The following is a 27,853-nucleotide window of genomic DNA, read 5'->3' on the forward strand; positions in this document are numbered from 1 at the left end:
GAACACACAATGTGAGATATAGATAATGTATTACAGAATTGTACACCTGACATGTACGTAACTTTACTAACAATTGTTACCCCAATAAACTTTAATTAAAAAAACCGATTTATCCCTTGGGATAAGGGAGTGTCTCAGTCTCCTTCCATGGACATGGCCACTCAGAAAAGGTTAGCAAAATTGTGGTCCTGATAGTAAGGATAAAAGAGAGGATAGTGTTTGAGTACAAGGCCCAAGGTGATAACCATAGCTTCCATTTCCCCCTTTCCCTCCACTAGTATCTCATTTGGTGGGGTGACTCAAACTTTACTCCTATAGGATTCAAGTTCTTAATGGTCTTATCTTTATTGGGTTGCTGCAGTTTCCAATTGTCCAGTAATACTGGGTATGTGAATACAAAGAGTTACCCTAGTGCATACCTCGGGTTCCAGACATAGTCCTTTTTGTTCTCTTTCTGGAACGACAACCAATTTACTCTTGGTAATTAGGTATAATCACCTCAACCAGTATAATGACCCTCTCTCTAACTGTTTGCTCAGTGATCTTAAGACCTCATATCAGCCAGGTGGTAGTTTTTGCTTCCCATTTAATGGAACTGTGATTATGTTATTTGGAAAAAATATCTGTGCCTTAGGCACTAGGGCCTTCAGGACCACCAAGCTTAATGTTTTAAAGACAAAATTGTAGAGACAAAGTTGTAGAGACAAAAATTCTTCAAGTGAGTAATTAGGAATAATAGAAGAGCAATGCCTGCCTCCACCCCCTGGTTCCTAGGTCCATGTATTCTGAATATGGGGTAGATGGCAACATATATTGGCTACTAGGTCAAGTCCTATGTCATATCCTCACAAGGGTTATCTCACAGCCAGCACCACAACTGATCCCTCAGCAGACCTTTCCTCCATTCTATCAAACTAGCTGCTTCTAAATGATGGGTTTGAGGTAAGACCAGTTAATTCCATGGTCATGACTCCATTGCCATACTTCCCTCAGAGTAAAATGAGTTCCTTGCTCAAATTTCATGTTGTTTGTGATACATGGGACTGTAATAAGGTATTCTATAAGTCCATGAATTGTGGTACTAGTAGAACTTTTCAGGCAGGGAAGGTAAACCTATATCTAGAATATGTATCTATTCCTATGAAGACAACTGGCTCTTTCCTCCATCATGGAAGGATCTAGTGTAATTAAACTGCCACCAGGTGGTTGACTAGTTTATCTAGGAAATAATACCATACTGAAGTCTCTGCAATGGCCTCTGTTATAATTAGGTTAAACACTCATAGTGGCAGTAACTATGTTATCCTTGGCAAGTAGAAGTCCATGCTGTTGGTTCCAGATTTAGCCTCCATTCCTATTCCCACATGGCTCCATTGAACTAGTACCACAGTCACTAGGTAAGGGCTGACATCCATAGGACAGATCGTCTTCTAGACCTGATTATTGCTATGGATGCCCTCTTGCAGACAGTTACGTGGTTCACAGATATTTTCACTTTCTGGGCCAATTTTGAATCCACTGGTTATACCTTTACCACTGACTTCCTTATCTCAGATCTTCTTCTTTCCAAGTTATTGGTCAACCTATTAGCCATAAATCAGAATAGATCCATACCTCAGGCCATCTCTCCTTTCTAATAAAGAGAACAAGCAGATGTTCTGTTCAAAGTTATGCCCACTGGGAGAATCGCTCTTCATCACTATCCTTCAAGACCACCTCATTACAAAGTGGGGCTATCAGTCAGTGGCTGTATGCTTCCAGTTGGTGCTAGTATATCATGCAGGCCATTAATAAACCAGGTCTATCTTTTTTTTTCCCTCTGCTAAATGATCATCAGCCCATAGGTATGGGTCAGAAAAACAAAAGGTGGCAAAGAAGTAAGGACAAGTACAATGGAAGTTTGTCCATGTAATTTACTTGGGTCTTCCTTCTAAATCAGCTCAGGCCACCCAGTATATATCTTTTCATCAGACAATGGAATTCTGCAGCCCATGTTCAATGTTCAATATAAGATTCAGTAAATTAGATAACATCCAGTTTCTAAAGAGCAGTGCACAGTCCATAGTCACTTAATTATCCCATGGTCAGGTGTTTATCGTTGGCCTGGTAGAAAGCCAAGAGTTGCCTTTCAAATGGAAAATATTTGTCAACAGATGAGGGCATGTTCTTATTCTAAAACCCTAGGTCTCTGCTCTGGGATTTTCCTATTAGGCAGGCAAAAAAGCTCCATATAGTATCCTTATTTATCATCGGGTCTGCTGAATCGTAAAGCTTACCAGTAGAGTTTGGGTGATCACCTGCACATTTTGTAGGGTATTCTGTCTTTCCAAGTCACATGAAAAACTTCAGTCACCTAGGTTACTGACAGTTAACCTGGTAAATGGGTCAGAGAGAAGCAAATGCAGTATGGTGTCTCCAAAATCCAAACAGGCTAACTAAACACTGTGCAACTTCCTCCGAGGTGAGTGAAGCCAGGTAGAGCACCATAACTCCACTGGACTGTTAGAAATTTCACTGAAGTGCGTGTCTCTGAACTGAGTTTATTTCCTATCCTCTGATAATTAGGGTCTTTGTACATCATTAAGCTAATAGACTAACGCGATGTTCTACTGGATATCAAGGAAACCAGGGTCCCTCTGGAATGATACCATATCAGAAGTGCGGAAACAGCCCTGAGGTAAGACAGTGACAGTGTTGTCCTGGTGACATGAAAGCAAACTGCTTCTGATTATTTCTGTAGATGGGAATTGAAGAGAAAGCTACATTTTAGGTTTCAAATCAATAGCTACATTTAAGTTCCAAGGGATGGGTTGATTTTTCTCTAGTAAAGATTCCACGTGTGGAGCTACAACAATGATTGACATCAACATCTGATTAAATTTTTAATAATCCATAGACATTTTCTAAAACTAATTTGGCATAAGCCAAACAGATTAGTTAAAAGAGAAAGACATATCTTTCAGAACTTTCATGGTGGCACTAATTTCTGTAATTCCCCACTGATAGAGTTTAATTTTCATTTTCTACTTTGGCAAAGGGGAGGGATTAGCTGGGGAGGTTTCTCTCGGCCCTTCCATACATAATACCCCTTACTCCATGTAAAACTAAAGCAGGGATTCTACTACTTGCTATTAGCCATTCCCACATACATTTTGGGACTGGAAAAATAACCCCACATAGGTCTTCAGACCCACCACTATGAAATGGACCTGTGTCAAGACTACGCTTGACTTTCTTAAGTCTCAACTCTGATCACTGGAATTTTGGTAGTACTTTGAGATTGCAGGGATTAGTATTCAAGACCAGTATTTATTAACTTCTAGAAGTTGTGAAAATTCCCCATTCCTCAGTTTATAATCACCCTGGTAAAATGTCACAAGTCCTTCTGTCTCAGAGAAGATTCACTGTTTATACCTGGCTGCACTGCAGGATCCTTCCTCAAAGGAACCTGGCTTCTCTGTCAATTGAGAGACTCCAGGTTTGTGAACTGGCTTTAGTATAGGACAGGCGTGTCCAAACTGCGGCCCATGGGCCAACTGCGGCTCGCCATTTTTAATTGGCCCGCAGCAAATTCCAAAAATATATTTAGTTTACTTAAATAAACCAGGTGAGGCAATATGTACTTCACCTCGAGTGAGTGGCCCGGCTGTTTGTGTATTTTACCGCATGTGGCCCTTGATAAAAAACGTTGAAAAAAGTTTGGACACCCCTGGTATAGGACTTAGGTAATATGTCTTTGTGGGGACAGAGCCAGGAGAGCAGTTTTCAGTCTCTCAGCCTCACATGGAAAGGTTCTGGCTCAGGTAGTAGATGGCCATCAGCTGTAACCAGTTAGCCAATTAGCCACTAATATAACTGCCGTGGTTACACTAGGGGGTTGGTTGGTTGGCAAAGAAGTGGACGGCAGATTGCAGATTGTGTGGCTCCTGCTTCCTGTGTCTCCAACCCAGCCACCAGAGAGAAATAGTGGCATGAACCACCCCCATCCATGGCTCCATTGGTATTTCTTTTGGCCTCACCATATCCTGCGTTCTTGTGCAGGGAGTGGGACCAGAGTCCCTGCATGACAGTCTTGAATCTCCATTACAGTGACTTCAGTTAGATTTCTGCTCATGAGACCTAAAATTTTCTCCTTATATATGTCAAGTTGCACTTAATGAGGCTGCTGGTTTCATTCATTCTTCAGGACTTGGTGATCACAGGCTACCACCAAAGATCCAGGTAGTCAAACACCCTGATTATCACCTCCTCCTGAGGGTTATCATGGCACTTGGGTTGAACGTGTCTTTGAGTTAAGAATCTCCCACCTGGCCTCTACCAGAATCCCAACATTACGACTTAAATCGTGGATCCCGGTTTCACTGTGCCAGTTTCATCCTTTTCAACTGAGAACAGCCACCGAAGAATTTTTCGAAAGTATTTGTGGCCCTCTACTCAATGCCTTGATAAAAGCAAATTTTATGGTCTCCCTGTCATGCATTAGGGTCACCTGCTTTGTCTGCCCTAGGTCCCAGAGGTCCTGCCACATGGCTTGACCCCACAGTGGACGGTGTCCTACCAACCAGTTTTGGAGTTGCCATGTAGGGAGCCACAATGTTAGGCCCTGGAACACCACCCAGCTGTCAGTACAAATAACTAGGGGCCCGGTCTCGTGGCTGATTATCATCCACACAGCCCGTAGCTCAGCCCACTGGCTACTCTGGCCCGTCCCAGGATCAAACCAAATGGTGTCTGTTTTGGGCTGCACACCAATAGCCATCCAAACAGCTGCAGCTCCCCGGCTAGAGCCATCAGTATACCAGGCATCCTCAGGTACTGGGGGCTGTCCTTCTCTGTAGGGCAAGGGCTCCAAGTCCTCCACCCTAGGCAGAGCGCTTGGCTCAGCCTGGGCTACAAGCTCCACAGGCCCCAGGACCTGTTGTAGCTCTGTGCTCAAAGGGCTTGAACTAAGAGTGCTACGTTGCTCCAAGTAGGCACCCCAGTTGGCGAGGGTGGTGGTCTGTGCCTCCCCTATTTTGGGTCCCTGGGTCCATGTACGGACCCACCCCTGGACGGGATAGGTTGTTCCAACCAACACCCGTGCCGTTCCTGTGATGGCTTCTGTGGCTACTAGGGCTGCGTATATAGCAGCCAGCTCTTTCTCTATAAGAGAGTAGTAGATTTCTGCTCCTTTCCACAATTGGGATCAAAATCCCACTGGCGACCGGAGACGTTCCTGCCGTTGCCAGAGGTCCCAACTGTACCTCTCTTGGGTTACGTGAACATCAAGTTTAAATGGGCGACGAGGGTCTACTACTTGCAGAGCCTGTGCCTGCTGCACTGCCCGTTTTGTGGCAACAAAGGCTTGCTCTACAGCCTCTGTCCAATCTGGGACAAGCCCACAGGAGGACATGTGGCCCCCACACAGAGTGTGGTACCTGGTAGCCACTGTTCGCAGGAGTTGGATCCCCGAGGAAGGGTCGGAGAACATTGATGGCTCTCAGGCCAGCGTGGAGAGGGCCCTGCAGGTTCTAGCTGAGTGGTTGCCGGAGGAGGTGACGGGTACAGCGGCCGTGTGGGCTGGATATTCCTCGCCGTGTTGCATCGTAGCACGGGAGATGCGCTTAATGAAATAGCCTAGGTGCCGGACAAGCAGCCACTGGGGGAGGCACTGGAATCTGGGGGCTGCCAGTTAGAAGAGATTCTCACCGCGTTGCATCATAACTCAGAGGATGTGCTTGCTGGAATAGCCCAGGTGCGGGACCAGGTGTCCCGGTGGGAGGCACTGGAAGCTCGGGTCCGCCTGTTAGAGGAGGAGCCCCATAGTGGAGACTCTGAGGCAGAAAAGCAGATGGCGGATTGCGCATCATGTGGATCCTGCTTCCTGTGTCTCGCCCGGCTGCCAGTGAGACTGGGGTGCAGGAAGACCCCTTGTTGGGTACTGGCGGACGTTTGCTCCCTGTGTCTCCAACCCAGCTGCCAACGAGAATATAGTGGTATGATTCCCCTATCTATGGCTCCGTGGGTGTTCCTTACTGGCCTCATCATATCCTGCATTCTTATGTGGGGAGCGGGACCAGAGTCCCTGCGTGACATTCTTCTAGGGATGGTGTGGATAGAGCATGACTAAGCAGGATGTACATAATAGAGCAAGTCTAACGTTCCCATCTCCCTGAATCTTCAGATTCTTTCCTTTACGGTATGATAGGGAAGTTCTGGCATTTCAGCATCTAGACTACCAGCTTCAAGTAACCAATTTAGAAGGACTACCAGCTGCTCAAGTTAACAAGTCAAATCTGAATCACAGGTAAATATTTGGCAAGATCCCTTCAGTGTATAAGCTCGCTCCTCCAAAAACAGGTCTTGCCCTTTTCCATCAGAGATAGGCTGAAATCTTAACTCTTGTTCAAAGTTCTTAGCCTAATTTATATCTGCCTAAATGCCCCCAGTTCATGTAGCAGGGTCCCAGCCCTTCTCCACCAATGTTCTTACCTTCGCATAACAGATCTAGGTCTCACATAGAATTGACATTGCAACTCTGCAGCCTTTACCATTAGGCTTGTTCCTTATCTGCATTAAAGCTACAAAAGATGATAGGTTTCTTCCAAGATGTCAAAGAAGCTTTTTGATTTTCTACTCATGCCTTAAGTATAGAATTAAAGCCTCCCTATTTGTCTTGTTTGCCATATATTGTCACAGAGGCAGTCAGAGTAATAACACAATTTTAGTAATCATCACTGTCAAAGCAGATAAGTGCTAGAGATTGATCTTCCAATGCTGTGTCCTCGAGCAGCATTCCATCACCGGCCATCTCTGATAGTTACTTGAGTAATTGTGATGCCACTCCATGCTATGGCAGACCATTGTTCCATTTTCTGTGGCAAGTAGTTTGTTTATACAGGTAATCAATCATCATGTATGTCAGTAATTCCATCCCAGAAAGCGAAGGTTTCCTTCCTGAGGCTACTTCCAATTCATCTACCAATCAGGGTTCTGGCAAGAAAGAGGTAGCACAGAAAGAGAATCTAATGAAAGGACTTTGTAAAAATGAGGACATGGTTAAAGGAACCAACAAGGGATAGGGAAGCACCCTGAGACTAGCAACAGTGGGAAGCCATCATCATCCTTGCCCTACAGGTTAGGTAAGGAAGAAGAGCTTGTTAGAATCCTGCAAGAGCTGTTATAGCTGTAGGACAGAGTACTAGAGGTTCTCAGAACACTGGCCTATATATAAGGTATAAGCAAACTTTAGACGCCTCTTCTGAATATTATACTCATTGTGCTATGTAGAAATTGATAATGAACATAAGATTATTTGAAATTTTCTTAGTTATTGAATTTGCAGACAGGACCAATTTATGAGTTGAATAGAGGAACCCTGATACCAATTCTCATATAAATCTTAAAACTACCATGGGGATCAGGGTAATGGAAATAGCATTTTAACATATCAGGCGAGTAATTCAAGCTGGATGAAAAAGCAATGTGCACTGCCTTCCTCAACTCTTCTTTTTAAAACTCCCATCGTAATGACCTGATACTGATTCTAAATGATATACATGATCTATGGCTATCCAGAACAAAATAGAATTCTCCTTTCCGTACTTTGAGAACATGATTTTTGCCTCAACAGACAACTGGGCCTAATTAGTAAGAGAAAGAATAGTTTAACTATTTGAAAATTCAAATCATAATTATGGCCGATGCCTTCCAACATTTAATTTATATTTAACAAAACTGTAGAGCATTCAACTCAATCATATAGTTACATTTTGCAACTAATTTATGTTGGAAGATTCATCAGATTATACGAGTTCTGACAATTAAGTTCACGAACCCATCCTAGAAAAAGTGCTACATACCTCATTGCTGAAAATCACTACAGCCACCTTTGAAGTACTCCCCTTGAGAAGCTGTGCACGCTGACGCCAGCACCTAGTCCACCCTTCAAAGCAGTTTTGGAACTCTTTTTCTGGAATGGCCATCAGAGCTGTCGTCGTATAACCTTTGATGTCCTGAATGTCATCAAAATGTCTTCCTTTCAATATTTCCTTTATCTTCAGGTAAAGAAAGAAGTCATTGGGGGCCAGATCAGGTGAGTAGGGAGGGTGTTCCAATACAGTTATTTGTTTACTGGCTAAAAACTCCCTCACAGACGGTGCCGTGTGAGCTGGTGCATTGTCGTGATGCATGAGCCATGAATTGTTGGTGCAAAGTTCAGGTCATCTAACTTTTTCACCACAGCCTTTTCAGCACTTCCAAATAGTAAAGTTGGCTAACTGTCTATTTGGTGCAAATTCATAAAGAATAATCCCTTTGATATCAAAGAAGGTTAGCAACAGTGTTGCAACAAGTTTGCGAACTTAATCGTCAGACCTTTGTATTGCTTAAACCTCTATGTTCCATACACTAAAATTATTGTTTTCATGTTCTGTTCTTTCACACTTGACGGTTTAATTAGCCATTCTGTCTTGGATAGTAAATTGTGAATCTTACCTATACAGAAGTTAAAATTTTTTATGTCCCTTGTTTTTTAAAATTTAGCCTTGGCTAAAGTTAAAACCAGAAGCCACAGATTACAATTAGCATTTTACTGAAGAAGGAAAAAATGCTACAAAGCATAGAAAAAACTATTATAGGTTGTTATATAGATTAGAGTAAAAGCTGGAATAAATTTGCATGTCAGATATTATGAAGACACTAAGAAAATAAGATGGGATGAAGGGCCATATGAAGCCATATTTATTCTTATTCCAAACCTTGTCATTATAAAACTGAGTAGTTTGTAAGGAACTCTCCTTTTAGCTACAATTTTTATTATTATTATTATGTAACCTTCACCTATCTGTTTAACTGTTTAGAATATAAAATTAAATTTATACACTGTATGTTTATTTTATGGAAATTGAATTAGAATTTCTTTACCAACCATGTAATATTTAACCACTAGCTATGACTTCACCGATCTTGTTAAAATTAACTCAACCACTAACTATTTAAAAATCCTTAAGATTCTTTTGGAGTTAGTATAAAGCAAATGCTTTCCCCTTTGCATCAACTGTGGTACAAGTAAAATAATGATTATAGCAGACACAGTTTTTAACCATCACGCAGAATTTTGACTTTTTCCGTGCTATCTGCCTCTGAGTTCATGGTCAAAGTATATGGATTTGCCATTACTGGCAACATAAAATATCTGCACTCCAGGGTCTTGTTGAAGCCTATGACCTCACTTTTTTATTACTTAATTCATATCAAACATTGTGTTTCAAGAATAACATGCTTCAAGGATTATCAGAAGGACATTTATCCTTGTTTCAAACTGGGAATTCAAAGTTTCCACTTTATGAAAGCTCATGAGGTAAATTTTTCTAAAGTCTTAGAATCAGGGAAGAAAGTGTGTCTCTCTCTTGATCAACTGGTTCATTGTGATCTCCAACTGGTTCATTGTGATCACTATAAAGCCCTCTATTTTGGTTAATTTGTTACATTGTTCTGGTATCCTATTTTCCCTCTCTATAATATCATATCTATTTCCTAATTTACTTATTTCTGTCTTGTGTTATAGTATGTATTTTTTGTATGATGCCCCAAATTCTCTGTGGAATAATGCAAGCATAAATAAGTAAGAATAAATATGTTTCAGACTAGAGAAAAGATCAATGCTTATAGGGTCACAGGAAAAAAAAAAGAAAAAAAAAATCTATGACAGTAAACAAGTACTAGGATACCAATAGAACATTTGAAACGATTTTGAGTCATTGAAGCCAAAAGTATGTGCCCACCCAAACAAGTGCCAAGAAGCTTTGAAAGAAGGAACTGTTCTTCAACAATTTTTTCAATGCAGCAAACACATAGGCTTTGTCCATAGAGCATGTAAGTCTGAGCTTACTTATGTTCCCTAAATAAGTGCCCTTTGTGCAGGGAACACAAGAAAATACATGTTTTCCCTGTCCTGCTAAGGTGTGAATTTAATTCCTACATTATACAATTGATTATAATAATCAACAACAGGAGCATATTGCCCCAAAACAGAACTGAATTGGATATTCAAAGCCATAAGCTAACATCTGCAGCGTGCTCTTTTGTGATTTTTCAGTCACAAATGCATTGGCTGAGTGTTATGTGGCTTTTCTGTTCAAAACCCCTACTGGGTGCTAGAAATACCTTTGCCAGTATACATAAATCTGGCAACTTTATTTCTACCTTCAAAACAAGACTGGAACTGAAACTGCAAACCAGCTTGTGAAATATCAACCAAATTACTTCCCCCGAATTTGTTTGATATTCTGTGTTTTGTGAAGTACTTTAAAACCTCTTATATTTGATAACCCTCTTTATAATCCTGTAAAATGCTTTATAAACACTTTGTCGGATGTCAGATGCAAAACCTTATCCTCTTTAAGCTGCAGACAAGGATATCGAGATATTGCCAAATACGATGTCTTGTGCCGGATAATACACTGAAGAAGTGGTAGAACCAGAACCAGGCTGAGGTCTCTGACTGTTTTAGCTTCTGCAGAACTTCTGATCCAATTAAAGGGGCGTATAACACTCCCTTTATAGAGGGTATTAGGAGACACTGCGTGTGAAAAACAGGAATAAAGGCCATGGAGACTTCCTAGGAATTCAAGGAAATGGCTCGGAAAACTCAGTAGAAGACAGGTTGGGCAGGTGTGCTGTGCAGCCTTAAACTGGTACCACTGAGAAAGGTTTGCAAAACAGGAAGGTGCAGTAGGGTGTGCCGCGGTTTAGTTAACCTGGCATGCCCCCATCTCCTGCCTGACGCCCCACTTCCAGGTAACTTCTGGCCCAGTGCCCTCAACGTACCTTTTCCGTGTTGAACTGGGAGGGCTGCGTTCCCAGCCGCCTCGTGCCCACTCTTCCCCCTCTACCCGTCACCGAGTTTACCTGACGAATCTGGGGCAGTTTAGCGGCGGCCTATCGGCACACAAATGCCCAGGGGCGTCCCTAATCTCTGCGAGAGGGTAGTAAAGCCTGGGCCCTGAAAAGACGTGCTGGGCCAGCGGGGGCGCGGTGGCCCGGCCGGCAGGGTGTCGTGTCCCGACCAGGCCTCAGGGCGGCACTCTGGTCCTGCGGCCGGCGCGCTCGGGCTGGCCGCTGGGCGCCGACCCACGCTGGCCGGGAACGTGTCTCCGGGTGACGCAGCCCCGGGTGGGGAACGTGGTACGGCGGCGGCGGCGGCGGCGGCGGCGGCGGCGGCGGTGGCGGTGACCGTACGCGCCTCCACCGCCAGCTAGAGGACGTGTGGTGCAGCGGGAGGCGGCGGCACAAGGCTTGGGGCGGCGGGCGCTGGAAAGCAGGACGCAGGCGCCGGCGAGGAAGTAGGTCCCGGGCGCGGCGCTCAACAAAGAGAGGGGCCGCCCCCCTCAGGTACCCAGCCGGCCCTGGGACCAGGCAGGCGGGGAGGCCGGGACAGACAGTTTGCAGGCGGCGGGGAAGGGGGAACGGCCGCGGCCAAAACGGGGCTGCGGGGCGCCGGGGACCTATTTACTGGCCCTATTTTTTGCGGCCCCCAGCCGGGCGGAAGGGAAGGGGCTGGGCCACTCGGGGTCGTAGCCCGCGGCGCCGACCCGCCTTTGCTTGTCCCTCGTGCAGGCGGAGCTGCGGGCAGAGGCTCCATGTTGGGAAGCGGCGCCGTTCGTCCTCGTTAGCGGGAACAGGGCGCCGCGGGCAGAACCGGCGGGGGCCGGGTGCTGAGCGAAGATGGAGGCCCCGCTGCGGCCTGCCACGGACATCCTGAGGCGGAACCCGCAGCAGGACTACGAGCTCGTCCAGAGGGTCGGCAGCGGCACCTACGGGGACGTCTATAAGGTGAGGCAGACCGAGCCCCGGCCCCGAGCCGGGCGCTTTTCCTGCGGTCGGCTGGCTCTCGGGAATAGGGCCACTTTCTGGCCAAGTATGAGGAGGGGGGAGGATGCTTTTATTGTTTGCATCGTGGAGATACAGCGGCCGGGATCCCTTTCACTCCGTGCATTGCTTGCTCAAATCGCTACCAAGAAGCAGAACTAAACATACTTTTGCAAAGTACTGTTGTCCTTTTTTTGTGGTATAAAGGCATTTTAACGCTTCTTTATCGTACTGAAGGGAGTTCGAACCTGCTTATGGAGTTGCACTTGAGAATGATTTAGTCTTAGCATGGAGAAGTCCTTCATGGAAGATAGTAGACAGGAAAGAATATTGACATATTGGCATCTGCATTTAAAAAAACTAAAATGGATGAGCTTGACTTTAAAAGTCGTATGAAAACCTTATCTCAATTTTAACTGTACGCAATCTAATACTGGATCAAAGTGATCTGTGCACAAACATTATCCTATGCAGAAAGATGCTTTTCCTGGCAGAAGTTTTATCATTTGTATCTGGTCAATGGGTTTTGTTTTGTTTTGTTTTTCCTACTTCAGCAGTTCCTCTCTGGGATTTATAGCATCCCATGATCAAGAGTGGATGAGAGCTGCTGTCTTTTTAATTGTGATCTTTTGCATTATTTGAGACCCACGATGAGGGTGAGTTTCTCTTAGTTTGGGACTTAAGAAAACATCATAGAGAAGCAAGCCCAATTCCCTAAGTCCACTGAGTTAGTTCTTCAAGGATCAAGAGGAAGGAGATTGTTTCAGATTGCCTTAGGCTTTTTGTTCTGTTCCAAAAGGGAGTAATAATGCAACTCATATAGGTATATTAAGGGAAATTTCCTTTGATTTTGCAACAGCTTTATTTATTGGATTTAATCATGGTATGTGTGTATCCCATCATTCCAAATAACACTCCTGCATGTATCTGAAAGGGCCTTGTGTGTTATGTGGGTAATTAACCAGTGGAGTCTTCTGGGGTTATGTTGTTTTTGCACAGGTGGTAATGTGGAAGGAAAACATTTCTGCTTTTCTGCTTTGGTTTAATATCATCTCTGTTAATACTAACAGTTCCGAGTGGTGTTATGACAGCTCTAGCACTGTTTGATTCTATTGAGATGGACTGTAATGGGTTGGCTTTTTATTTGTTAAGCAGGTATTTAAATCTTCTGTACTAAGCACTGTTCTAGATAAGGGGTTTTGAATTGTGAGGTAGGTCCCAGCTCTTGCCTTGTATACTTTCAAATTCAAAGTAGATAATTATAACATAATCCTCTTTTTCTTTATGTAGAATTAGAGGTAGCTCACTCTTAATTGTTGATCTATGAATTAGTCATGTTGTGGAATGCTCTTTAAAAAATTGAAATTCCTGTTTGCCTTCTCATTCTTATTTTTTAGTCATCTTTGTCTTATTATTTAATCCATATATAAGTGTTTGCCCCACTAAAAGCCCAAGACCTCTACTCTTTTCCTTTATAAATAACAGCAACTGAAGCAGCTACCCGGAGCAGGATTTTATTTTTGCAAGGGAATTCAAAAGGTTATATTAAAGGGGCAGCTAATTCTTCTTTCACCCTGGGGCCTCCTTGCTCTTTGTCCCTCTTCCACAGCTCCTAAACAGATGGTCAAAGATTGAATATCATATACCACCTTCAATGGCACCCCTTCCGCACGATCACCTTCCCTCACATTCATGCTTTCTCACAGTTACATATACTCTCAGTCTAGCCTCTGATTCATAAACATCTTCAACTCGGTTCCTTGTCTTTTGTTTTCCTTTCTTCTAATTACCTGAAATCACCTCCCATTTCCACCTGTTGCTATCCTACCTGTCCATGAAAGTCTTACTCAGATATTCCTCCAGGAAGCTCCAGCCCCTTGATCTTTCCAACCTCATCTACTACTCTTCCCCTTCCTTCACTCTGTTCTGGCTACACTGGTCTGCTAGCTCTTTCTTAAACATAATAAGCATCTTCCCACCTCTGGGTGTTTGTTCTTGCTATTCCCTTTGCTCAGAATGTCTTTCCTTAGACAGCCACATGGCTTGCCTCCCTTCCCTTGCTTTTATACCCTCTCCATCTTTTTTTTCCTACTTTATTTTTTCCTTTGCTCTGATCACCATTTAGCATAATGTTTTACATTTTTTATTGTTTATCATCTATCTCAATCCACTAACATACATACTCCATGAGCGCAGGAGTTTTATCTGTTTTGTTCACTGCTCTGTGTCAAATAGCACCTAGAATTATGTCTGGCACAAAATAAGTGCTTTCTAAAAATTTGATGAATGAATGAATATCAGTAATTCTATCACCTAGTTCTGTGGGCATATGCTTTTGACATAACAACACGATGTTGGCATTTAATACTCTGTATTCCTGTAAGGCCTGGTATGATATCCTGTATTTGTACTTTTATTAAAAATTTCAATTATTTGAGTTCTCTAGGAAAAATATTTCTGTAAAACTATTTCATAGCATATCGATTTTCAGCACTCAAGTCCTACAGAATTTTGTCAGTTTATATTTACTCTTTAATATGCTTAAAACCTTGTACCATTCAGCTGTAGTGCTGAAGTTCTTAAGCTCAGAGCAGTTGGAGTAATTTTGCTATTTATCATTGTGTTTCTAGTGAGCTGAAAACCCTAGGAAGTTTTAGAAGTATTTCCAATCAGTGATGTAAACTAGTAAAATACAGTGAAGATTATTGAAGGTAAATTAGTCACTGTTCTAACCATATATTATCCCTACTTTTTTTTTTTTGTGCTTTTGACACCTCCGATATAAAGCAAGAGCTTTAAAAGGACTATAGCTTTGAGATTCCTTATGAATTATTTTTATGTTCTTCAAAACGACAGATCCTCTCTGAAGCACCTGTCTCCTGAGAATCCCAAGATGGGAGAGCTCAGTCTTAAACTGGCTATTCCCTAGTTGAAAGAAGAGGAATGTAAAGACTCATTTAGATAATGGGGAAATCATTGAGGGTGAGAACAAGACATGGTGGAGGGGAAAGAAACACAAAAGAGAAAAGAACTGTGGTTGAAGATGGATGAAGGATTAAATTTCCACTGAGCAAATTTTATTTTTAATTATTGTTAATTTTTAGATCTGCTAAAAGGAAGAGGAAGTCTGGAAATTTAGTGTCTCTACTACCTTCTGTCCACAGTGATCTAGGCAATTGTAGTATCATAATACTGTTTGTAATCACAGTACAAGACATTTTGGTGGTCTTTATCCCAATGTTTGTATAGAATTGTTTCCAGCCTAGATTCCAGAGAAGTTCTAAACCATTTTTACCTTTCGTGGGATATAAATTTAAGGTGGGCAATCCCATGTATTTTTTTCCTAACCTGTTTTGCGTTTTCTGATTGATTATAAAAGTATATCATGTTTAGCTCCAGGAGGACAGGAACAGATAGATGTCTCTTGCTCATTAGGTAAAATAGCAGACAGATACTTGTTGAATGATGTTAGTTATAGAAAAATTATGCAGATAAACACTGTTAATGACTTAATATAGTTTATTTTAGGCTTTTTCCTAGATGTTTTTAAAACAACATGTTTCTAAAAATGGGTTTTATAAAATTGGGGTCATGATGTATGTCTTTTTTTTCTACGTGACTGGAATGAATAGCAGTTTCCCTAGTCATTAAATAGTCTTCAAAAATACCATTTTAAAAGAATCCTTTGAACAAACCTTCATTTAGTTGGTCATTCTAAATTTCATATTTGTTGTTTCCAATTTAAAATATTTTTTGCAGCTATAAATAATGTTATAATTTGTGTAGAAATTATTGTTGTGTAGTCTTATCACTTCCGCGGGTTCCTCTGGATGCTGGGTGAACTGGGTCCACTGTAGTGAATTCTTTTATCTATGCCATTCTTCCCCGCCAAGCCAGAAGTCACAATTCTGGAATAGCTTTAGGCACTTTGAAGTATATTCCATGATTCTATTGTGTGGAGACAAAGTTTGAAACATCACAACACTTCTGTAAGCATTCATTTATTCAAGAAATATTTGAGTGCCAACTGTATGTAAGAATATAAGGATGCAAGCAAGAGGAAGTATACTATCAACAGGAAACATATAATTTAGTGAGGAAAACAGACGTGTAAACAGTCATAATTTGGTAAGTGCTCTGGTAGAAATGAAGTGGGAGAAATGCCCTATCCTATCTTTGTTGAGGATGGTGGGGAGGGAGGAGAGGAGAGAGAACTATGGGGTGAACCAGGGAGGTTTAACAGGAGGGCATTAACTGGATTTTAAAGGAATTCAGGGCAACTTCCAGGTGGACATAATGGGAAAGATATTCCAGGCTGTGGGAATAGTGTGTGTAAATACCTGGTGGCTTGAGAAACCGTGAGTTTTGAGGGATCTGCAACTGCATTCCAGGTCCGGTGTGACCAGACCCGGCGGAGAGGTCGTAGATGGAGGACACGAAACTCTTTTCTGGCAGGAAAGGACCATATCATGGAGCTTCTGTGTCATGTCAGAGAATTTGGACTCTTCCTGTAAACTGAAGAAATGCTTTTGGAGAGAATCTTTCATGATGTAGAGGATGGATTAGACAAATATAAGGAGCAGTTACTGAAATTTTATGCAAACAAATTTATGCACTGGTACTGGAGATAAAAGGGATGGATTTGAGTATATTTAGAAGATAATAAAAAATTCCCTGGTGATTGATGGAAAAATAACATTTAGAATTGCTGGCTTGGGTGACTACCTCGGTGCCATCAACAGAATTAAAAAAGACCACATTTGTGGAGTCTGGATCATGTGTTTGGTTTTGGACATATGTCTTTGCATAGGTAGAGATGTCTAATAGAAGGCAGGAAATGAAGCTCTGGCCTGGAGAGATCTGGGCTGGGGATACAGGTTTGGGAGTCATCATCACATTGTGGGGTGGTACCTCTGAAGTATAGGTGAGGTCACACAGGAAAGTTTGTAGGAGTTGAGGAAAGGCTGCATTGTTAGAGTGGCAGACGAAAATAATGCATATTGAAGGTGTCTGAGAAGAAACAAAGAGGTATGAGGAAGTTCTTTTCATAGAAATCAACATTTTCCAGAACTAATTTCTATCAGCTGCATCCATTCTTGTTGTCTTCTGCTCTGACTACGGTAAGGCAAATGTACTGATTTTCCAAATAACGTAAATCAGAGGTTTTGTGTCATTCCCCCTTTATTCTCGTTGTCCATGGAATAAATTCTTAGAATAATATGCCTTTCAAGGCTCTGTGTATACCAAAAGGCTCACCATATTGAACTTCTTTCAGCTCTTTATATGCACTCTACTCTCTGTCCTTTAGGTTTTTTCAGATACTATTTCCTTCTCCTAGAACACTCTTCCTCTTCTCTTTCATTTGTTTATCTTCTACTCTTTGGGTTTATTTTTAAACACTGAATTTTCAGGAAGGCCTTTTCTGCCCCTTAGATAAGGCCGTGTGTATCTGTTGCATGATTTCTTACCATAATACTCATTCATCATTCATGATTGTAGCTGTCAGTCTTCCTGCTCTATTCAAAGTGCACGAGAGCAGGGATCTTGTATTTACCAGTGAATCAGCTAGCCTCGCTTAATGCCTAGCACACAGTATGTGTTCAGTAAATACGTTTTGAAGGGATGAGCAACATAGTGGTCATGTGAACAAGGAGTTGAAAGAGTTTATTAAGAGCAAAAGAGTTGAGGTAAGATTGGTAAATAAGGAAGTAGAGGGAATTAGATCACTCCTTGAAGCAGCTTAGCTATAAAGAGACAAAGAAATGAGACACACAAATGTTTCTTCTACCGTTTCTGGTTTTTTCCTTCCATTGAAATAGGTTACAGCTTTCAGTTATTATTCTTTAAGTTTGTCTTACTACCCAAGTGATCAGGAGTGTTGCTGAGTTTAGAGAAGGAAATCAGACAAAGAATTTGGACGGAATTAGGAATTTAGAAAGGAGATTAAAAGCAAACACTTAGGATGGGATTGTTGGGAACCAAGGTAGGGGATAAATTTAAAGCCTCTCTTCCTCCCTTTCTTTCTCCCTCCCTCTTTCCCTTTCTTCCTTTCTGATGTAGAGCCTCTTGATTTCCAGCCCCAGTTGTTCAGCTCTGAGTATGGTTAGGATGAGACATGTTGATGAATGGGGAGCTGGGATGGAGCAGGAGGGGGGACAGGGTGAAAAGGAGTATTTAACATTCAACCATTACTTACAGAGAGCCTCTTATGTGCTAGACAGTGTTCTCGGGCCTTGGGATATATCAGTGAACAAAGGAGAGCAAGATTCTTGCTGTGATCTTACATTCTAGTGGGGGGAGAGAGAAAATAAGCAGTAAACATAATAAGTTATATGAGCTATTAGAAGGTGATTAAAGATATTGAAAGAAAAAGTTGAATAGGTTAAGGGGGATCAGGATTGCCAGGGTGGGATGGTGCAGGCAGATCAGGGAATTATAAAAGGATGGTCAGGAAAGGCCTCATTGAGATTAGATTTGAGCAAAGACTTGAGGCAAGTGAAAGAGTTAGCCAAGTGGATATCTGGATAATCAGAGGAAGTCTTAAATGTCTCTTACTGAATCACTTGAAAACTATCTGTACAGCTAAATTTTAAGCTTAGGGTCAGGAATTAGAACTAAGACACAATCATTGTTATTTTAATTAAATTAAGTTCAGCAGTTACGGGTGTAGGTTACCCATGCCTGTGTCATTTTATAAAAGCATGATTTTGTAAACAAAGGATATGTAGCTGCTTCTATGTCTCTTTCCACCAATGTTCTCTAATCTTTAAAGGCTAATAAAATTAAGTCTGACATAATTTTATTAGCATTTAAAGATTAGCCCCAAATCTGATGGTGATAGAGAATGAACGTATATGCTACTTCTTATTTTTCTGACATTTGATCTCTCAAAATGTCACTCACATTCTATTTTTTTTTTTTTTTGGAACACAGTTTGACTGTGAATGTATTATACTGTACATTCTGTGTCCTGATAGTCTGACATGAGAGACTATTGGGTTTTCCTGTTAGGGTGAGAGAGAATGAATAACTTGGAAAAATAGGTTAATAGCAGAAAATAAGGACTATGCTTCCAAAATTTTATTTGAAATTACATTTTTTATTAAGTAGATAAAACTTGGTGAAGATAGACATAAAACAGTACCATCACTGGTGCAGGTACATAAATTATAGTTTCCAAATTGACTTGTGGATACAGCCAGCCCCCGCCTTAGATTTATAATACTTCTAGTATTCTAGTTATTTTTATTTACATAGGCTCAGCATTGTCACTTTAACCATGATTTCCGGTGTTTTTGATGGAGACAAATGGGTTAGAATGCAGATTGACTTAGGTTTCTTACTGTAGTTTTGCTTTTGAAATGTATAAATGTTTCACTTCTAAATTTTAAATTGTGGTTTCAGACTAAATCCACAGGAAGAGAAACATGAGGCTTATTAACAAATGATACTTGTGTTGTCAGGGCTTTGTTGTCAATTTGAGAATTTAGTCCAAGATCAGATAAATTGGATGAGGCACTTTCACTTGGCAGTATTAGATTATTTGAGTCTTTGTACATGTTTGAGTGTTATTAGAAGGCTATTGCTTTCCAGTTATGTGAAGTACTATTTAAATTAGAGAGGGTCGACAACTCTGAAAAGGGCAAGGTGAATTTAGGTCTAGATGAATTTAAGTCTAACATAACTCTGTTTCTGTTGAATGTCATAATCTCCCACTGAGATTTTGAGGTGATGTAGGAAGCCAGGCTGATAGCCTGGTCTATCCTTGAGGTTTTTGGGCCCATGAGTCATATTGGCCCCCACTTTCTAATTTTAATAAAAATGAATCAGATTGAAATGACTAAGAGTGACTAATTTTTGTTTAGCTCTTTCATAATCAGTATATCGTTCGTTTGTCACAATAATCCTATGAAGTAGGTGGGACAGATAAATTACCTATAGTTTACCCAAGAAGAAACTTAACTGTTTGCTCTCGATCTTACTGTTAGTAGATGGCACAATGATGGCTTGAATCCAGATCTTCTCCCTGTATAGTCTCTGTCCTTTCCACTATAACAAGCTGCCTCGGGACTGCAGCTTTAAATTTATTGCTGTACGCACAGCTCTAAACACATTGCCTAGCACATAATAAGCTCTGCACAAATTGTGGTCAGATGTCAGATGAGACTTGGCAGCCTCACGCCTCTGCTGAGAAGTGAGAGATTTTTTTTTTTTGCACCGATTTGAATATGCATATAAGTAAGCTTCAGGTCTCAGCACCAGTTTTCAGAGGCACTTTTTTCTGGTTATTTGCCTGGTCATTACTCTTACCCTCATATTTTCCAAATCAAAGCCCAGGCTTGGTTCGCCTTTACTATGGAGATGACTTAGCTCAAAGCCACCCTACAATATAAATAACTTAAAAGAGAAACTGTCCTGTTCCTTGGTTGTTGGACACCCTTCCCGCTGTGCCTCCTCTTGCCCTCATTTTGTTAAGAACTTTAGGCTTTATGGTTATTGTTACCTAGACTAACTGACTAGATTCTGTAATGCTATTAAACATTAAAATGAACAGAAAGCTAATTTTTTCAGGCAAATAGAATAGCCTGCTTCTGTAGCATTATCTAGTTACTTCTGTTTGCCTCTGCCTAATTTATGGTAAACAGGACTGCCTGAGAAGGATGTGACTTTCAGCTTTCTCCTGTGAACCAATGTGTTACTTCTTATACCCAGGCACACACACCCTGTTTAGGTGTCTGTGCCTTCTTGCACCTCTTTTTTAACCCTTTCTCTTACCAGTATCGGGAGGAGCCAATGTGAGCATGACTTAATGTATTTTAGTAGACAGACTTTCAATAAATTATTAGCAATTTTTTCATTTTAAGCTTTTTAGCTCTTATCCTAATTGTAATAGATGACAGAAATGCTTGGGTCCCTTACCAGTTTTTCTTCCCCCAGGAATAATTTCCTATTATTCTTTCTGCAGTAGCACAGATACATGGGTAGGACTTGTCTTCCTATTTTGCCTCTCTCCTCCTTGCCTGGGCATATGTAGCCTTCTTTCCTACCTTTTATTTTTAAAATACATTTTAATTAATATGTGTAGGATTTTAGAGAATTTTGATGTACGAATAAATGAAAAATTACCTATGTGTCCTTTACCAAAATGTAAGCATTGCTGTATATATCTTTGTAGACTTTTTAAAAACTCACGTTAAGGACATGTACATAAATCATAATATATAAGCATATATAAAATATTACATACAATATATATTCTATATTGTATATATTTGATAATTACTTTTTTGTTTAACAGTATATCACAAACCACTTTTCATGTCAGTAAATATATACATTTAGTATTTGTGTATTATTTCCTTGTATTGTACAATTTTTAATCCATTGTTGAACAAGGAGATTGTTTCCAGTATTTCCCTGTTATAAGCAATACAGTAATTAGTATCCTTGAACAAAGTCTTTTCACACATCCTTAATTATTCTTTAAGTAAATTTCTACAATTAAATTTGCTGAGTTATTTTAAGGTTTTAGTGGGTTTTGCCCCATTATTACCCCCCAAAAGTTGTACCCACCAACAGTGATTGAAAGATCACATCTTTCCTACCGCTTTTAACCTTAAGTCAAACCCTTTCCTTCACCATTAAGAGCTCCAGATATTTAGTTTAGTTAAGTAATCTTCTGGAAGGAACTTGTTTTTCAATAAAAATCCATCTGTATCAGGAATGGGTTAGAAAAACTTTTCAGAGAGAAGTGTTCTAACAGACTAAGGTTTTAGTGTGTCCTAAGATGTAAGTCATGTGGCCGGATTTGGAGTCACTCTAATGGGAAAGCCTCAGGCTCTGAATGTGTCTGCCGTGTAGTGGGGGGAACCCTGCAATACAGCCTCCTGCCCTGGAGAGGGAGTACCTCTGCAGGAGCGGTAGTTTGAGATTGGTGTTACGATTGGAAAATAAGACCAGTTAGCATGATTTTGTAATTATTCCCATCAACATTTAGCTATTTGATACCAGTATGGAGTTAGTGGATAATTGGTTTTAATTAGATTAGGATTTTGCCAGGCTAATATGATAGAAAAGGGGTTAAGGAAGTTAAGGATGTTTGCAAAAGAGTGATTATAGAGTAATGGACCGTGGCACCCTGACAGTTTAGGGAGGATGTGAGGAATTGAAAGGTAATGGATGGTCACAGGGAAATGCACTGGAGTCATGAGGTAGAAGAATCTCGGGAATGGAAGGGTGAGGGTTAAGTGAGGTGAACGGATAGGAGGTTATGATCAGGAAGTACAGCATCTGAAATCAAGATTCAGGTAGGAGGTAAAGGAATGAGAAGTCAGAGAGGACATCTGGATATTGAAGTCTCTACGAATGATGGCAGGAGGGGTGGAGAGCATGACTGTGCGTCAGGGCGTAAAGTCCTACCTGGACAAGGAGGGGTGACCAAGAAGTGAGTGGATAACAGCTAGGGCGATAGTCTGCTGAACTTCAAAGGAAGCTTCTCTCTCACTCCCCCTGCTTACACCCTTGTGTTCCCGAATACGAGATAATTTTACTCTTTGAAATGCCCGTCTTTTCTTTATAACCTTTGCCTGGAAGAATTCTGCCATAATCCTTTACCTCCCCTCCCCACCCCCTTTCTCCCAGGAAAGGCACATTAAGACTCAGTTTAGATTTACTTCTTCCTGGAAGCTTTCTCCAGTCATCCTTGAATGGGCTCAGAACCCTGCTGCTCGTCTGGTATCACCTTTGAGAGCATTTCTCCCACTGTGTTGTATGTACTTTTCACTTCTCTGTCTCTCCACCTGATACAAGCTCTCTGAAGACTCCCAACGGTTTTGTTTCGTTACATCCCCAGTGTCAATAACAATCCCTGGCACCTAGTTAGTATTCAGGAATGTTGGTTAAATGAATGAAGAGTCAAAAACGATGTTCCATAAAGGAGTCAGGTACAGAGGTTTTATATAGCCGATGGCATTGACTGTTTACTTGTTTTGTGGACAAACCAGCTACTTTGCATTCCTTCAAACCTTGTAGGTGCTGTGTTGCCACTTTTGTATTGAACTTCATAACTTCATATTCTTTAGTCTGGGATGCCTTATTCTGACTTTGAGGAATACTCACTGTTCACTATAGATTGCTTGTTAAACATTGAGACGTCTGGATTTTCTCTTATGTTAAAAGAATATTTTTGGAGGACGGGGGCATATTTAAAACTGATGTCCTCCGTTGGCTTCATGGAAAAGTTTTGTGACCCTAAAAATATGCTGGAAAGAAGTTAACTGGACATAGGATGAGTGGCCTAATGTGAAGAACAGTAAAGTGGAATATAGGAACCGACCTCGTTTATCAGCATTGTGACCATCTTGGGTGCCCTAGCTTTCAGTTAACTGTTGTTACTTGCTGGTTTCATTTTTTACTCTAGTTTAAAAACATTAACTTCTAACTTCATGGCTATTGAGATGTATTGTGCTTTAAGTCGTATCTTTTATTCTTTGTTGAAAACTTACAGATAAAACGTATAAACGTAAAACTTTTCCTTTAATTATTTGTCACATTAAAAATTTCACAGCATGTAGGAAAGTGCATGGCAGATAAAACTGGCAACTGGATAATATTGTTGAAATAGAAAATATCTTAGTTCGAAAGATCAGCATCTTTAATTTTTTTTTCTTGGTGCAAGTGGAAATCTAAGGGTAACTTTTTACTATGAATTTAAAAATAAAAGACAGGATAGTAAATTAACTTGGAAATATTAATTAAGAGATTAAAGGGAAATGCATTGGCAATGAGAATAGAAACTTAATTTAACTGGACAGGCTCTTTTATGGATTTTATAGTGACATGGATCACATTTATTATTAGTTTATCTTTTTCACTCAATTTCAGTTCCTGATTAATAAGAGTTAAATAAGAGATTTACTATAATAAAATATTTTATTGGATTTCTGGGTGTTTAGTCTACTTTGAAGTCCAAATATTAGTGTATACCAATAACCTACTAAAATGAATAGGAATCAGAAATAGATCTTTTTAAAAGAGTGCTGTGGTACTTCTGTTAGTTTCTTCTGTAAACATAATGCAGGTTCTTCAAATTCTTATGTGTTAAAGTTGAAAACAAAAATACTTGAGAATATCACATTTAATTTGTTGCAGGGAAATGTTGGGTTTCAAAAACCAGTATTACATATGACTGCTTTGGATTTTAGTGTGAAATTATACAGTTAAATTTCTGAAAGATCTCTTTAGTAAATTGAATCTATAAAGTCTCTGTTTAGAAGATTTTTTTTCTGAAAGCCTCTTTGCCTTTCATTATAAAAGAGCCTGGTACTGCTTTCTGTTTTAAAAATCCAGCTGGAAAATTACAGAATATGAACATTTGCCCATCAGTTCTTCATTTGGAGAGAACAGAAACATGTCTTTAAAATGGAGACTGGCATTTAAGTATTTATCCTATCAATGGGAGTTATAGTGTATAGTATTTACTTTTTTTAATTGGGGAAGGGGAACAGGACTTTATTGGGAAAGAGTGTGTATTTCCAGGACTTTTTTTTTTTTCCCCCAAGTCAGGTTGTTGTCCTTTCAGTCTTAGTTGTGGAGGGCGCAGCTCAGCTCCAGGTCCAGTTGCCGTTGCTAGTTGCAGGGGGCGCAGCCCACCATCCCTTGCGAGAGTCGAACCGGCACCCTTGTGGTTGAGAGGACGCGCTCCCAACCAACTGAGCCATCCGGGAGCTCAGCGGCAGCTCAGCTAAAGGTGCCATGTTCAGTCTTAGTTGCAGGGGGCGCTGCCCACCATCCCTTGCGGGACTTGAGGAATTGAACTGGCAACCTTGTGGTTGAGAGCCCACTGGCCCATGTGGGAATCGAACCGGCAGCCTTCGGAGTTAGGAGCACGGAGCTCCAACCGCCTGAGCCACCAGGCTGGCCCTAGTATTTACTTTTTACTTAACTATATGTAATATATTTTGACTTCTGCATAGTGTAGCTAAACTTTAAAAGACCATCTTTATTTTATGTGGTTCTGTGATTGTTTGTCAAATGCTCCAGTGATCTGTTTCTTTCTGAACCCCTCAGAATCTCTAAAAAAGTCAAAGCATCCTTGGTCTTTGCATCTTCAATTTGGTTCTCTTAAATTTTGAAACAACATATTTGTGTTGATTCTAATAAAAATTGACTCATAAATGTATCTGAAAGTGTATACTTAAAATAATTTTGTATGTATTCTTTTAAAAATAGTTAATAAACTTAATTTTTAGTACAGTATTAGATTTACAGAATAATTGAGCAAATAGTACAGTTACATTCATCCACACCGTCTTCTACACAGTTTCCCCTTTTATTAACATCTTGCATTAGTGTGCTACATTTATTGCAATTATTGAAGCAATATTGACTTATTATAGTCCATAGGTTACATTAAGGTTCACTCTTTTGTTGTATAGTTCTATGGGTTTTGACAGATACATAACATGTATCCACCATTACAGTTTCATACAGAATTGTATCACCGCACCAAAAATTCCTGTTTCACCTATTCATCACTCTCAGCCTGAACCCATGGCAGTGGTTCTTTTTACTCTTTCTATAGTTTTGCCTTTTCCAAAATGTCATATAGTTAGAATCATGGTATATTATATAGCCTTTTCAGACTGGCTTGTTTGACTTAATATGCATTTAAGGTTACTCTGTATCTTTTTGTCGCTTGATGGCTCATTAATTTTTATTATTGAATGATATTTCATTGTATGGATGAACCACAGTTTATCCATTTACTTATTGAAGGACACCTTGATTTCTCCAATTTTGGCGATTATGAATAAAGCCTGCTACTATAAACATTCTTGTACAAGTTTTTGTGTGGACGTAAGTTTTTAACTTAATTGGGTAAATGCCTAGAAGTGGAGAAATGCTGTATCATATGGTAAGACTGTTTAGCTTTGTAAGAAACTATCAAACGGTCAGTATACCTGTTCTTAAGGATCAATCTAATTAAATATCTGGAAGGATATACTCAATACTATTAACAGGAGTTGTTACCTCAGGGAGATGAGATTAGGAAGGAGGGAGGAGGACTGTCGTCTTTAATTATTTGAATTTTTAAAAACAAAATATTTTGTAGTAATTTTTTACAAATACATTTTTTCTCCAAAATGCTTTATTTAATTCATAGTAATAAAAATTGAAAATAAATCAACATAAATGAAAATTAGTAGACCATTTAAAATAGTATATCATCAGTTTCATAGTGCTTCTGAGTTGTAGAGGATTTTAATATTATATTCTTAGCTTTTTAAAGAGCAATAACTTTCCTACAATCATAATTGTCCATTCAGCAAAGTAATAGCGCATCTGTCTCCCAGTTCTACAAAGAATCATGCCCAGGGCTCAGAGAACACACTTAGTCTCGCCCTGGGATGTTAAGGAAGACTTCTGGAGGAGGTGGTACCTTAATCACACTCTGCATCGCTGTCTAAATTAACGAGGCTGGGGGAGCGGGGCAGAGGGCAAAGGGACAATGTACCACAGTGAGGGCTGTGCTTGCACACTAGAGACCCAGTCATTTGCTTCTGATTAACCTGAAACTGGAATTAATTGTTCCAAACTCTCAGAGAATCATATTAGATCTTTTCATGTTGTTGGCACTTGTTTGATAATCTGTAATTGTGAAATTTAGACTCATATTTTCTTTTGGTTTCTAGTGACTGGCAAAGTGCATTGCCCTACTGCCTGTTTTGCTTGGAAAACGGAAGTAATGAATAACCTGCGTGTGTTTTGTCATTGGAGATGTCAGCATCTTTCGCTGTCACATGTGTTAAACATTGCATTCCTCACCTGAATTTTAGAACTTTAAATTGTTCCACTACCACTATTTGTAGGGTGCATATGTTACTTTCTTGTACCATCTATGTCTTATACTTAAATCTTTCTTCCTAATAGGTAAACTTCCCTTCTATGTCTATAGATGTTTTTCTGTTTTCTAGGATACAGTGACATTTTTTAAATTATCACTTGGGAGGATGGGGAAAGAGGGGAAACCAGGAAATATAACAACATTTGGGGAATAGAAGTGGATATGTTCAACTCTGAAATTATTTAAGACTTTAAATATGTAAGAGTTCACATTCTGTTACATTGAAAATCATCATAGGAAATAATTGTAGTTTAAAAGATGATTAGTACATTACTTTGTAAATTATTTTTCAACAGAAGTTACCCCTGATATCTGTTAAATATTATGCAATTAATAATTTTCTTTAGTACTTATTGCATTTATTTTTAAAAAACTTTATTTACAAAAACTAGCAATGCAGGAGTATAGGAGATGGGTTCAAGAGATGTTTAGGAGATGGAATAATAGAATTTGCAGACTGATCGCATATGACAACTTGAATAAGTCCTCAACTAGCTCACGTCCACAGGAGCTTGTTGCATTTAAAAACGGAAAAGAGAATTCTAGTATTTTGAAAGGACCAGTGAAACCTTGATATCAGAAGAATATCTTGGGTTCTGTGACTGTTACCCTGTCAGCAGGATGACCTGGGACAAATCACTTAACTTCACTAAGTCTTTGTGCTTCTAAATAAACATTACTAGAATTAAGTAATGATTAGAAAGTTCCTCCAAACTATAAAACTACACAAATTTAATTGCCATCATTGTTATGGAACTTGTCTTCTAACACACATCTTATTACTCACTGAAATAAGATCCCCAGGAGGTCAATTATTATTACTTATTCTGTAACTTCTAGCCATGTTTTCTATACCTGAATCTCACTGGCTCATGAAGTGCTGAGCAGTAGACAACCTAAATCTCTATGCACATAACTGTCTATAACCCGAGAGAGATTGAAATGCCAATGCTAAAAGATTTTAGGAACTGGGACAAGACCAGAAGCTAACAGACAATTCTTTCGTCCAAGGGCAAGAAAGAGGAGTGGTTAGGAATGTGTGAGACTTTTGGCTGGCTGTTCCCATTTCTCTAAATGTGTTAACGATTGGGGGAGGAG

The 27,853-nt window shown here is 40.2% G+C and overlaps 2 protein-coding genes across 4 annotated transcripts in view; one reads left to right on the forward strand and one right to left on the reverse strand.

Annotated features, from left to right (window-relative positions):
* The window catches only part of ATL1 (atlastin GTPase 1), a 71,172-nt gene extending 60,227 nt beyond the window's left edge, over window positions 1-10,945 (reverse strand). The window contains exon 1 of the mRNA XM_033107800.1: window positions 10,810-10,945. The gene's annotated coding sequence lies outside the window, so the exon portion shown is untranslated. The remainder of the gene's footprint in view (window positions 1-10,809) is intronic.
* A 229-nt stretch (window positions 10,946-11,174) lies between these two features.
* MAP4K5 (mitogen-activated protein kinase kinase kinase kinase 5) overlaps window positions 11,175-27,853 on the forward strand; it is a 91,920-nt gene continuing 75,241 nt past the window's right edge. For 2 of the 3 annotated variants that reach the window (XM_033107795.1, XM_033107797.1), the window contains exons 1-2: window positions 11,188-11,373; window positions 11,599-11,814. In XM_033107795.1, the coding sequence (XP_032963686.1) occupies window positions 11,707-11,814 (108 nt within the window). In that variant the 5' untranslated portion in view covers window positions 11,188-11,373; window positions 11,599-11,706. Of the gene's footprint in view, window positions 11,374-11,598; window positions 11,815-27,853 lie in introns of all 3 variants that reach the window. The other variant, XM_033107796.1, reaches the window with a different exon arrangement.

This window comes from Rhinolophus ferrumequinum, chromosome 6, assembly GCF_004115265.2.
Source record: "Rhinolophus ferrumequinum isolate MPI-CBG mRhiFer1 chromosome 6, mRhiFer1_v1.p, whole genome shotgun sequence".
Taxonomy (NCBI): Eukaryota; Metazoa; Chordata; class Mammalia; order Chiroptera; family Rhinolophidae; genus Rhinolophus; species Rhinolophus ferrumequinum.